The sequence below is a fragment of the Pezoporus wallicus genome, unplaced genomic scaffold, assembly GCF_028554395.1.
Source record: "Pezoporus wallicus isolate ANWC-B61680 ecotype Strahan unplaced genomic scaffold, APGP_CSIRO_Pwel_v1 contig_8837, whole genome shotgun sequence".
In the NCBI taxonomy this organism is placed as follows: domain Eukaryota; kingdom Metazoa; phylum Chordata; class Aves; order Psittaciformes; family Psittacidae; genus Pezoporus; species Pezoporus wallicus.
Genome location: NW_026636730.1, coordinates 1,319,927 through 1,333,939, shown reverse-complemented (window position 1 = coordinate 1,333,939; position 14,013 = coordinate 1,319,927). Strand labels below are relative to the sequence as shown.

At 58.1% G+C, this 14,013-nt stretch overlaps 1 protein-coding gene across 1 annotated transcript in view; it reads right to left on the bottom strand.

Moving 5' to 3' along the window:
- RAB11FIP5 (RAB11 family interacting protein 5) overlaps positions 1-13,790 on the bottom strand; it is a 37,191-nt gene extending 23,401 nt beyond the window's left edge. Inside the window, exon 1 of the mRNA XM_057401284.1 lies at positions 13,368-13,790. Coding sequence (XP_057257267.1) covers positions 13,368-13,738 — 371 coding nt within the window. The 5' untranslated portion in view covers positions 13,739-13,790. The remainder of the gene's footprint in view (positions 1-13,367) is intronic.
- Positions 13,791-14,013: the final 223 nt, after the last annotated feature.

Here is a 14,013-nt window from a genome sequence, read left to right as displayed (position 1 = left end):
AGCTTGATGCAAGACCTGGACGAGGCTCAAGAGGGAAGGGCTGCAGCAGCCTGGCCGCTGGCAAAGCAGGGATTCAGGAGCTGAATCATTCAGCTGGGGATGAGGAGAGGAAATCTCGCAACGGGTTTCAGATCTGTGTCATCAATAGAGAGAATCCGGGTGGATTAACGCAAGGAAAAAGCAGAGCTGCGGAGGATGAGGAGATGGAACAGCCCCCAAGAGCTCAGCCCCCATGGATTCACTCCCTGCATCTCCCATCAGTTAAGAAGTCGTGGTCATTAAAGTGTATTCGATGCCTTTGAAAGAAGGAGCTGGAAAACCTGCCCTGCTCCAAACAGCGTGTGCTGAAGGCACAGCCTCTGCTGCTGCTGCTGGCGCTGCGTTAAGGAGCTATTTTAGCTCCCAGGACCTCCCCAGCAGCCAGGACACCACCTCAAACAGGGCACGGAGCTATATTTAGGCTGTGCTCTAAGTTTATGGGTGTTTGGGAGGATTCAGTTGTTCCACGTTGGGTGTTTCTGACTGAATCAGTGGAAACAGGAGGTGCCAACACGGCCTCAGCTGGGATGCAGCAGGAGACTGGGACTGGGGCTGGTTTCAAGTCCCGGCTAAACACAAACTCCTGCAGCATCTTTTTGCCATTATCCCATATCCCTCACTTTTCCATGTTTCTTCCATGAACTGCCCTCAGGGGGAAGCCCTGGGTGGGATGCTGGAGCGGGGCCATGCAAGTGCAAATCTTAGAGGAGGTCATGATCAAAACCAAAGAGGTTCTGCTCATACAAAGCCTTTCCCAGGTCTGCAATAGCCACCACGGGCTTCACAGCTCAGGCTCAGCCCAGCTGCTCTGAACTGAGCTGGGTTACAGCAACAACCAGTGGAAGAGGTGCTGGTACCAAGAAGCATGGGGAGATACAGGAACCTCTGCCGCCACGTCCAGCACCCAGGGCTGCAGGGACCCACTTCCCAGAGGTGTCTGAGGCCTCTCTTGAGGAGGTGCCACCAGCTTGGGTCCAGCTCCTCACTGCACGGGGCATCCAGGACAAGTCACCCACACTGGTGGGTGATGCTGGAGCTGCTGGAGCAAGGCCAGAGGAGGCCACGGAGATGCTGCGAGGGCTGGAGCAGCTCTGCTCTGGAGCCAGGCTGAGAGAGCTGGGCTGGGGCAGCCTGGACAAGAGAAGGCTCCTGAAGGAGAGACCTGAGAGCAGCTCCAGTGCCTGAAGGGGCTGCAGGAAAGATGGAGAGGGGCTTGGGACAAGGGATGTAGGGACAGGCCAAGGGGAATGGCTTGAACCTGCCCCAGGGGAGACTGAGATGAGCTCTTAGGCAGAAGCTCTTCCCTGTGAGGGTGCTGAGGCGCTGGCACAGGGTGCCCAGAGAAGCTGTGGCTGCCCCATCCCTGGCAGTGTTCAAGGCCAGGTTGGACACAGGGGCTTGAGCAAGCTGCTCTAGTGGAAGGGGTCCCTGCCCGTGGCAGGGGTTGGAGCTGGAGGAGCTTTAAGGTCCCTTCCAACACAAACCAGGCTGGGATTCCCTGATTTCCACCCATCACCTACTGCCCTCCTCCCCTGCCAGTGCTGCTGCTGAACACCTCAGCCCGGGCCACACGAAGAGCCAGGCTTGCTCCAACACAACCCAAGCAGGGCACACAGCTCAGAGCAGCTGAAGACAGGAGCTGCAGGTTCAGCTACAGAACCCTCCTACATTCTTCCCTCTTCCACCCTATGGGTCCAGCACCATCCAGTGCCTGCTTCCAGCATCACCCCAGGGTCTGCCACCCATGATGCTGTGCCAGGGGATGTGTGCAGGGGGAAGGAAGCAGGAAGCTGCCCCAGCACAGAGAGGAAGCCTCAAACAGAAACTCATTGCAGATGTCCCCAAAAAAGGGGAAGCTTGAGGCCATTTTAAGCTCTCAGACATGCTCCAAGCCTTTGCAAGCTGCCATCCCGCTGTTCCCAACCCCCTGCATGGCTCATGTAGGTCACAGTGTGTAATCAGCACATCCCAAACGCTTCCAGACTGCTTCAAGTTAAACCCTTTCTATGTAAAGGCTTCTCTCTCCTCCCACGGGAGCCAAGGAGAAGGGTGGGATGTGCAGGTCTGGGAGGAAAGGCAGAAAGCATCTATATTTATAGCTGCTGTTGCCAGGATCAGTTGGAGCAGCAAAGGGAAGCATGGAAAGGAGAACACAAAGCACTGCCCTAGCTCCAGGCCCCCACGTGCTTTCCCTCATCCTCCAACAACATCCCATTCCGGAAAGGCAGCAAGTGCTGAGCAAAGGGAAAACCAGCCTGGCATGGAAACAGGAGCGTAGGAGCTGCTTAGGAAGGAGGGAGAGGGACCCCACAGGGGATGCTGATGGGGCGGAACCGCTCGGGGTCAGTGCCTGGCTCACACCATCCCCTCTGCTCTGTGTCCTCTGTCGGGGGGCAGGTGAGTGCTTACGGAGCCCCCACTCCCACAGAGCTTGTGCTGGGAATGAGCTCAGATGGAAAACGCCTGGGCTGTGCTTTCTGCTGTCAGTGAGCGGCTGCTCAGGTTCAGGAGACACTGGGGGGGGTGCTGATGAGCTGCTGGGGTGCACAGGGGGGCACGGAGCCGGAGCAGAGCAGACCCGAGGCTTGCTGTCACCTCCCGCATCCCCCTCCTGCTTCAAGCAGCTCCTTCAGCACAAACCCAAGCCCAAAGCCCCCCAGCCCATCACACAACACGGCTCTGAGATGCCACGTGCACCATCAGGCCACCATCCTGCCCTGCTTCCAAGCAGGACGCGGGTCCTGCCAAGCAGGAGATGCATCCGTCCAAGGAGGACCACCACCTGGGTTGGGGGTCCCCAAGAGATCCCCATCCACCGAGGGACCCACCTCACCCCAACGGAGCTGCTCCATGCACCTTTGGTACCTTCAGCAATGCTTCTCCAGCTTCTCCCTCAAACTGGTCCCAGTGCTCTACCAGCAGTGAGTCCAAGAGAGCCTCCTTGGAAGTGAAGTCCCACAGTGGCTCGCAGTGGTCATGGATGGATGCAGGGAGGGAAGGATGCACAGATGGGAGTGGTCTTCCCCAAAGCCCCCCAGAACCACTCAGCACTGCCATGGGGGGGATGATGCTCACCTCAAACTGAGCAGAACTGCTCCTGCCCCACACAAGCGAGCCTCCTGAGCTGCAGCACAGAGACAGCCCAGCAGGGAGCCAGTGCCTCTGCCCTGGCTGCAGCAGCCTGGCTCTCACTGCTGATTCATCCCTGCAGCAAGGTCAGCCTCACGAGAAGAGCCCCAGGTCGTTGATCCAAGAATATTTGGGCCTCTACAGTGACACAGTAGGACAGGAACGAGAAAACACAAAGGTAGAAGGGGCACAACCCCCTCGATGGGCACAAGGCACCCTGGGGAGCCAAGAGTTAAAGCAGCCCTATGGAAACACAAACATAGGATCCCAGCTTGGCTTGGGTTGGAAGGGACCTTAAAGCTCACCCAGTCCCAACCTGTGCCACGGGCAGGGACCCCTTCCACTAGAGCAGCTTGCTCCAAGCCCCTGTGTCCAACCTGGCCTTGAACACTGCCAGGGATGGGGCAGCCACAGCTTCTCTGGGCACCCTGTGCCAGCGCCTCAGCACCCTCACGGGGAAGAGCTTCTGCCTTAGATCCAACCTGAACTGCTCCGCACCAGGAAGCTCAGCACCGGAGCAGGGAAGCAGAAGGTGGAAACAACCCAGCCCTGGGGAACTCTGTGCTCCCCACTGGTGCCGGGGGTGCAGCGGCACAGGCTGGGTTTGGGGTTGCTTTTGGCTGCTCTGCAAAGTGGTCCCTGGGAAGCTGCTAAAACACAGCTGGAAAAATCAACCCGGGAAAACCATGGAAAATCTGATTCCCCCCCCGATGGGGCAGAAAGGGCTCGGGTGGCTGAGGGGGAGAAGTCCATCTCCCCAACCTGCATCACTCTTGAGCAGTGCTTGAAACCAAACCTGAACCAACCCCTCCCCAGCATCTCAAGCTGCTACTCTGCGGGGTTCCAGCCCTGACAGGACCAACTCAGCTGCTCAGGAGGGTGTAGGTTAAATGGGATGTCAGGACTGAAGAGCAGGAGCCCTGTGTGGTGAGGGGAACAAGAGGATGCAGCTGTAGGTGCAGTGCTGGTGCTACAAGTGATGCGTTACTGCAGCGGATGCAGGCACATGGGACAACCGGGATGAAAAGATCCCACCACTGACCCACATGTGCCCCATGCCCTGCTGAAGGGCTCATCCCATGGCTCTCAGGCCAGGGACAGAGCTGTTGTCTCCAGTGGGACTCAGAGGCACGGAAATCTTCAAGGTACAATGAAAACCAGGGATAAACCTACCCCTCCCTGTGCCCAGAGCTCATTGGGAAGCCTGGTGCAACAGCCAGGCTGTGATACAGACCTGGGGCTCCAGGCACCTATCCTGCTCCAAGCATGGGTCCATCCTGATAATGTCCTGAGCATCTTCATTCCTGCAGCCCACCCGGAGCAGTGCCCCACAGGACCCTTCTACTTCACATCACCTCCCCTTGGCTATGGGGAAACAGGGGTGGCCCAGACTTGCAGAACCCCAAAGAGGCTGTTGGCATGACCCTGTATGTACACAGGGGTGCTGCCCATCCCTCCCCAAATCTGCCCCTGTGCTGGCTGGCAGAGGCAAGCAGGGGGTGTGATGGCAAGGAGGAGGAAATGGGAGACACCAGGGATGGAGAAGAGCCACCAGTGCGTTGCTGGCATGAGAACAAGGATGGGTAACTCCACCACAGATCAATCCAGCTTATGAAGATCAGAGCTTTCCAGTGCCTAGTGCAGGATGGGCACGAAGGAAGAGGAGACCAGGGAAGATTTAAGGAGCTGTAAAATGGGACATGAATCATTTATGAATGGAGATGGTAAGAGCAAGAGACAGAAAATCAGCTCTTAAAAGGGCACTGGAGCTGGTGCAGGGCCTGGAGCCCAAGTGTGATGGGGAAGGGCTGAGGGAGCTGGGGGGTTCAGTGTGGAGAAGAGAAGGCTCAGGGGGGACCTCATGGCTCCCTACAAGTGCCTGAGAGGAGGATGGAGCCAGGAGGGGCTGGGCTCTGCTCCCAAGGAACAAGGGATGGGACAAGAGGAACCGGCCTCAAGCTGCCCCAGGGCAGGTTTAGATGGAGCTGAGGAACAATTCCTGCCCCAGAGGGTGCTCAGGCATTGGAACAGGCTGCCCAGGGCAGGGCTGCAGGCACCGTCCCTGCAAGTGTTCACACAGTGTGGAGCAGAGGCCTCAGTGCCATGGGTTAGTGGTGGCCTTGGCAGTGCTGGGGTAAGGTCGGACCGAATGAGCTTAAAGGGCTTTTCCATCGTGGTTGATCCCATGATCCTATGAAGGTCCCTTCCAACCCAAACCCCTCTGGGATCCTGTGCTTGCAAAGCACAACGGACAGCAAGGAGCTGCTCTGCAGGCTCCTCTGGTGCTCTCACTCCTGAGGACCCACCTCACACCCAACTCAGCCTGCACACGATGGGCAGGAGAAACGTTTTACTGCTCTAAATCCTTCTCTACTTCCAGCTGGGAAGAGCACCATGGAGAGCCCAGTACCTGGAGCAATACAAGCCTGGGAATGTAGAGCCTGTTCTCCAAGGGCTCTGCACAGCTTGAAACACCCAATATAGCGACAGGTTACACATCCCAGAATCACAGCAGGGCAGTAGTTGCTCTAAATCCCACACCTTTACCCTCGGTGGATCTGCTGGTGAAGAGACCCATAGGCTGGAAACGCAGAGCTGGAGAGGCCAAGGGATGCTCCTCTGGGAATGGGGCTCCCAAGCCCTCAAATGGTCTGGAAAGTCCATCCTACTGGAAAGCCAAACCTGCCATCCCAGCCAAGCTTGTGACAGGAAGAGAGGCGGCAGCACTGATTTAAAAGCCATTTCCACTCCACAGAGCACGTGTAGAAAGATGCGAGGTCTTCCCTGGACTCCTCCTGTCAAGGAGCCCCCATGGGGTTACTGTGGGCAAGGAGCCCATGTGGACACCAACATAAGCCCATCCATGAGCCAGCTACAGAGGGTGGGCAGAATAACCCCGTCTAGACCCTGCTCTGGAAGCAACCACAGTGCAAACATGTTCTCCACACCAAGAGATGCTCTCCCTCTGGTGAAAGAATGGGGACGTCTCCTACAGTGGAGCAGGAACCATGAAGAGCATCCCCAGTGACTCCTCTCTTGCTGTGGATGCTGCCTTTGAGCCGCCCAGTTCATCCCAACATGAGGACACATCCCTTTGTGGGGGGGTGACAGGATGGAGAGCAGAGCCCACCCCACATTCCTGCTCACCAAAGAGGAAGGAGTAGAATGAAATAAAGGAGGGAATCACCTTGGAAAGATGAACTGAGGCGGTGAAGAACGGCCTGAGCACCAGCTGAACTCAGCACATGCAATAGCACCACCTCCATCTGCAATTTGAGCTTTACACCAACAGGTTTGATGTGCTTCCTAAGCTGGATGGAGGTTTTCCTGCAGCTTCTGAGGGGAAAAGCCAGCTGGAAGCAGTTGGGGCTTGGAAAAATCCATGTGAAACAGAGAAAGAAGCCTCAATCTGGAGCTTTTGAGGGCTGAAGATGAAGCAGGGTGATGGACCAGCACTCTTGGCCACCACAAGCCCAAAGCCAATGTGTCAGACTTGCAAAGCTGGGCTCAAAGTGCTCAAATAGCTTTTAAACAAGGACAAAAGCAGAGCCTATCTCGAGCAGAACAGAGCAAAGACCTTAAACCCCTTAAAGCAGCACTGGAAACCGGGTGACAATGGGGTTAACTGGGCTGGTAGGAGCAACACAAAGCCCTGCCATCAGTTTGGAAGCAGCAGCATCCTGCTCTCCTTTGGGCTCCCAGTGCAGGGCAAACACTGGCCACCAAGGACCCTGTCTCTCCAGCACACAGAGAGCATCCTGACCTGGGTTTTGGCAGGACAGCCCTCTCCTCCCCCTGCTCAGCAGTGTTTCAACACAGCAGGGTGTTTCCTGGCTCTGCAGAGACACAACAACCCTTCAGAGCTGCCTTTCCAAGCCACAACAAGGATTTCACCACAGCCCAGGGTGTCCCAGCAGCAAACTGGTGCTCTCAGGACCTTCACCAGCACCTCTGATCGCAGCAGCTCCTGCAAAGAGGGCTCTGTCTGCCCTTGCATTAAGACTTTCCATGCCCAAACTATCCCTGAGCAGCTGTTTCCTCTCTGCCTCCTACCAAGGTCTCTTCCCCTCCTTGGTTTAAGGACACACTGCAGTGCTATGGCCTCAGCTCAGGCCTGACAGGGAGCAGGCAGTGAGCCCTGACCCTGGGTGTGAAGATCTCCCCTAGGATGCAGCCACGAGCCAAGGCTGTGGTGGGAATGGCAAAGAGCACCAACCACTGCATCTGAGATGCCACAGCCAAGAGCCCACAGGTCACAGTGTTCTCCTGCCCTAATGATGTCCACGGATTTAAGGGAGACCTTGGAACAGTCTTCCAGTGCCTAAAGGGGCTACAAGAAAGCTGCAGAGGGGCTTTGGACAAGGGTCTGTAGGGACAGCACAAGGAGAAAGGCTTTAACCTGCTCGAGGGGAGACTGAGATGAGCTCTTAGGCACAAGTTCATTACTACGAGAGAAGCTCTGGCTGCCCCATCCCTGGCAGTGTTCAAGGGATGGGAATTCCCTTTTCCACTCAGACTCGCCCCAGAACTGAGCTCCATCAAGACAGGGAGGAGAGAAGCCCCAGTGGCCCCAAGGACTTCAGCTGGAGAAGTTCAACACCCAAAGGAAAAGGTTTTGTACCCCAATGGCTTCTCTGCTGGTGGAGAGTGAGAAGAAGAGCATCTCATTCCTGCTGCCAGGATAGAGGAGCTGCGGCCACCCTGATCCCCCCTGCAACCAGCCCCTCCACAGCTGGGAAGGGACAGGAAGAAGTAAAGGGAAGTGCTATAGGGAGGTTTGGGGCTGTAACTCCTGTTCCAAGGCTGCAGCCAACAAACAACTGCAAGTCACTGCAGGCAACACCAGAGCCAGGATCACAGCTCCTTCTGCTACTTACAGTCGCCGTAAGTAGATCCCAGTGCTCCAAAGCCTGGAATTCTGCCCTCTGTAGCCTGAGCTCTGGCAGAGCTTCTCCCTGGAAGGGTTTAACCCTTCCCATTGTGAGATCTTAGGGAAAGAAAGCAAAGTAAAATGGGATTTCAAAGGGAAGAAGAGGAGGTCCTCACGCATCCACTGCCCTTTTCCACCATCAGCCATGGAGCAAAATCCTTTGGGATCCCTACAGCGAGGCCCAAAGTCCAATGCCAAAGGCATTATGTGGGATGCCCAGCATGGAGCTCCCACCACACCACACCACACACCTGAGAGATGCCACAGCATTGTCCAAGGGGATAACACAGCCTGAGGGGTGTTGGATGGAAGCTCTGGGTCACACTTTTGACAGAGTCATTTCCACCCATCCCAAACACCCTGTGTCAGGGATGGCTGTGGAGGGAAAGCAGGATGAGCCCCGCAGGGGCCTGCAGTGGCAATTCCTGGCTGTCAGGGAGCAGGAGTGATTGATAACTGCCTTGGGAGCACAGAGAAACCCTCTGCTGCTGAGCTGAGCCCTCGGCTTGGGGGGATCCACTGAGTCCTCACATCTCCCTGTGTGCCAGCAGCACTGTTGTGGTGACCATCACCATGCCACTGTGCAAGGATTTCATTGCGTGGTCTCATCCTGCTGCTGGACTGGGCTTTGGGCTCCCAAAATATGAGGCAGGACAGAGATCTACAGGTTATGGGAGGCAGAAAGGAGGACCGGGAGCATCCTGCCCATGCAGAGCCACAGCACAGAGGGTTTGAGGCAGGAGGATGGAGGTTGGGCACTAAAAGGCATGGGTGGTACATAAAAGCACTAGAAGCTCAAGTGGATAACGAGAAGTGATGCTGAGCACTGCTGCCTTGCTTGCCAAGCCCCAGGCCTTGGAGGCGAGTGTTGGATAAGCTTTGGCATACCCCAAAAAGGCCAAAAGGCTGCTCCAGTGTGAGTCCAAGAGTTGATTTCCTTCTGGGCAACACATTGTAATGGCAGAGATGCTGAGCTCAACAGAGCAGCTCAGAAACACCCCGATGCTTCCTGGAGGAGAGCCCAAGTTGGATGGAACATTTTCCATGGAGCTGAAAAACACGGATGAAAATCCTCACACGTTCCCATGCAACAGAAACGAGCAGGAAAATGAGAGCAAGGGCAGGGCACTGCCAAGTGAGGCCTTTGGGAAGCAGGATCCCATTCCAAGCGGGAGCAGCTTCGTGCCCAGGAGCAAGGAGCAGAAATGGGCTCCTAAGCAGTGTATGGCAGAGGCTCAAGTCCTGCATCCCTCACTTGTGGGCAGTGGTTATCTCTGCTGCACAGACCTGGGTGTGCTCCATGGTGTGGGCCTGGAGCCTGTTTTGCTGTTTCTGGATCCTCCTCCTAAACAAAACTGGTTGCAATGGAAGGCATGGGAATGCGGTTGGAAGTTTATGGAGGTCTCACAGAACCAGGGGCTGTCCCCAAGGCTTCATCTGGACAAGCTCCAGCACTTGGGATTCTGATCCAAGACAAAGTGCAGCCCCTTCCATGCTGCAGACTCCCAACGGCTTCCACTCATGGGTGAGCGAAGGGAGATGCTCAGGGCGATTGCTCCCTGTCAGGTTTTCCATGCTCATTTCCACCAGGAGATAAAGAAGGGAAAATAAAGAGCCTGAAAAGCTCTTAACAGCATGAGGGGAAGTTCATTTTCCTTACGCAAGCAAAGCTAAAGGAAGGGAGGGAAGGAGACAGCAAAAAGCCTAGAATTCTCCTGGCCTCACTGCCCTGACCCCCGCCTTGTGCTGCAGTAATGGTGTGACAGCATCCAGCCACGCTGGACGTTGTTCCCATGGGATTAACAGCCCCTGACACGGAGACCTTTGAGCCAGGCCCATGGGCTCAAGCTCCTGAACCCTTCGCAGCTCCATCAACCTCTGCTGACAGCAGCACACCGTGCCTGGACACGCAGCTCCTACCCCGGCTCCCGGCGCTCCCCGAACCGTTCCTGTGCCAGAACCACTCATCTGATCCCGAACATCCACGGATCAGAACTGCCCTGAAGCCCGTGCGTGATCCTGGTTTGAATGAGACCTGGAGAATCCCGATCCAGCTCCTCCACCGCCTCCCATTGCCCAGGCAGGGCCAAGAGAAGCAACCTGAACGCCGCAGGGGAAACACTCAGACACCAGCTCCCGGCTTCGAGTCCCGTTTCCTCTGGGAACACCCCCATTTCAGGGCAGGCAGGATGCTCCCCGGGCTGCAGATGCAAACGAGACCCGTCTCTCCACTTTTCCAAGCCTTTTCCATGCTGATCCCACTCTGCAGGCTGTGCCCTGGGGAGGAGGCTCCCCTCCAAGCCTGTGCTGGGGTCTGGGAATGGCAGAGCGGTGGGGATGCTCCCAGAGGCACACAGCAAAGCTCTTCTCTAAAGGAATTTCCTCCACATTCCCACATTTCTCCGCTTGGCAAAGGCTAGGAAATGTTGTTATTGCTTTAAATCCTGCAGGAGGAAGAACAGCAAATCCCCTCCACTAGGGATTTCTGCCGGAAGCACCACAGGGATGGGGGTCAGCCCCTGAACTCAGGGAGCCTCCTGCAGCAGCTCCGTGACAAATCAGGTCACAGCCCCACCACAGCCGTCAGAAGGACAAAGCACAACGTGGATCCGTGCCCCAGCTTCCCTGGAATGACAGAGCCCACTGGGACCCTCATGGGATAAGCAAGGTCCCTTGGGGCACATGGAAGAATGGATCCTGTGCCTTGTCCCACACGATTCCCTTCCAGGGCTGACAGGAGCCACCCCATCCTCCACACCACACGTGATGTCCTACTCCCAGCAACGTCCTTCCTGGAGCATCCACAGGCCCTGGGATACCCTCAGCCTGCAGTGCCCTTCCTGAGTCACACACAGGCCTCAGGGCACCCCAAACCCTGGGACACCCTCCCCCAGGGACCCCACCAGTCCTTGTGACACCTTTCTTGGTGCATGCAGAGCCCCTGCTGTGGGGCAAGCCTGATCCCATGGCACCCCCTGACCCCCTCCCTAGGGGGTCCATGGTGCCCTGAGGCACACCCAGCCCCACTGCTCCCCCCCCGTACTGCCCTTTCTGGGGCACACATGGTGCCCGTGATCCCCTGGCCGCAGGGACACCCTTCTTGGGGTGTTCAAGGACCCTGTGACACCGCACAGCCTGCAAAGCCCTTTCCTGGGGCATGCATGGACCCCAAGATGCTCATCCTGGGTATGCAGAGACCCCACAGCACACCGGGGGCCCACTGATACCCATCCTGGGCACACTGGAACCCCACAACACCCATCCTGGGGTACTAGGAACCCACTGATATCCATCCTGGGCACACTGGAACCCCACAACACTCATCCTGGGGTACCAGGGACCCACTGATATCCATCCTGGGCACACTGGAACCCCACAACACCCATCCTGGGGTACCAGGGACCCACTGATACCCATCCTGGGCACACTGGAACCCCACAACACCCATCCTGGGGTACCAGGGACCCACTGATATCCATCCTGGGCATGCTGGGACCCCACAACACCCACCTTGGGGCTCACATGGACCCATTGACATCCATCCTGGGGCAGCAAGGACCCCACAACACCCATCCTGGGTATACAGGGACCCACTGATATCCATCTTGGTCACACTGGGTACCCACAGCACCCATCCTGAGCACTCAAGGACCCCACAACACCCATCCTGGGGCTCATATGGGCCCACTGACACCCATCCTGGGCATGCAGAGACCCCACTGACACTCATCCTGGGGCAGCAGGGACCCTACAGCACCCATCCTGAGCACCCAAGAACCCCACAGCACCCATCCTGGGTATGCAGGGACCCACTGATATCCATCTTGGGCACACTGGGTACCTACAGTACCCATCCTGGGCACTCAAGGACCCCACAGCACCCATCCTGGGCATGCAGGGACCCACTGATATCCATCTTGGGCACACTGGGTACCCACAGTACCCATCCTGAGCACTCAAGGACCCCACAACACCCATCCTGGGGCTCACATGGGCCCACTGACACCCATCCTGGGCATGCAGAGACCCCACTGACACTCATCCTGGGGCAGCAGGGACCCTACAGCACCCATCCTGAGCACCCAAGAACCCCACAGCACCCATCCTGGGTATGCAGGGACCCACTGATATCCATCTTGGGCACACTGGGTACCCACAGCACCCATCCTGGGTATGCAGGGACCCCAGAGCACCCATCCTGGGTATGCAGGGACCCACTGATATCCATCTTGGGCACACTGGGTACCCACAGCACCCATCCTGGGTATGCAGGGACCCCAGAGCACCCATCCTGGGTATGCAGGGACCCACTGATATCCATCTTGGGCACACTGGGTACCCACAGCACCCATCCTGGGTATGCAGGGACCCCAGAGCACCCATCCTGGGTATGCAGGGACCCACTGATATCCATCTTGGGCACACTGGGTCAGCACCCATCCTGGGTATGCAGGGACCCCAGAGCACCCATCCTGGGTATGCAGGGACCCACTGATATCCATCTTGGGCACACTGGGTACCCACAGCACCCATCCTGGGTATGCAGGGACCCCAGAGCACCCATCCTGGGTATGCAGGGACCCACTGATATCCATCTTGGGCACACTGGGTACCCACAGCACCCATCCTGGGTATGCAGGGACCCACTGATATCCATCTTGGGCACACTGGGTACCCACAGCACCCATCCTGAGCACTCAAGGACCCCACAACACCCATCCTGGGTATGCAGGGACCCACTGATATCCATCTTGGGCACACTGGGTACCCACAGCACCCATCCTGGGTATGCAGGGACCCACTGATATCCATCTTGGGCACACTGGGTACCCACAGCACCCATCCTGAGCACTCAAGGACCCCACAACACCCATCCTGGGTATGCAGGGACCCACTGATATCCATCTTGGGCACACTGGGTACCCACAGCACCCATCCTGGGTATGCAGGGACCCACTGATATCCATCTTGGGCACACTGGGTACCCACAGCACCCATCCTGAGCACTCAAGGACCCCACAACACCCATCCTGGGTATGCAGGGACCCACTGATATCCATCTTGGGCACACTGGGTACCCACAGCACCCATCCTGGGTATGCAGGGACCCACTGATATCCATCTTGGGCACACTGGGTACCCACAGCACCCATCCTGGGGCCCCAGGGACCCACTGCCACCCATGCTGAGCACACTGGGACCCCGTTTCCCCCCCCCCCCCCCCGCCTTGCTCCCCACTCCCGTGGGGGGACGCCCGGCCCTCACTCACCGCTCGTCGGGCGCTCGGCGCTGCTGCAGGGCGGGCTCCAGCGGCACCAGGGCCTGCCCGAGGAAGCGGTCCATGCCCACCAGGGCCCGGTGCATGACGGTGAGCAGCAGGCCGGGGCAGGCCGCGGGCTCGGCGGGCAGCTCGAAGGCGCACTCCTCGCGCCATTCGGGGCTCCCGGTGCTCTTCTCGGCCACCGAGGTGCTGTACCTCTCGCGGCCCAGCTGGATCACGGTGTACGCGTCGCTGGTGCCCGCCTTGCCGCCGCTCTTGCACCTCAGCCCGCGGGCCCGCACCACCGTCACCTGGACATGGGTGGGCAGCCAGGCCGGGGACCCCTCGGCCGGCAGCGCGGCCGCGCGCAGCAGCGCCATGGCGGGACGCTGAGGGGAGGGGAGGGGAGGCGCCGGCTGGAACCGGATTCAACCGGACACAACCGGACCGAACCGGGCCGGGCCGGACCGGGCCCCGCTCCGACACCGCTGCCGCAGCCGGGCCGCAGCGACACCGGCACCCGCCCCCCCCCCCCGCCCGCCCCGGAACAAGCCACGCCCCCGAGCGGAATTGGGGTGTCACGGCGCACCCCGCTATGTCGCGATAGCTCCCGCGCCTCCCCCTTGCCCCCCGGCCCGTTTGCTTCGCTCGCTGC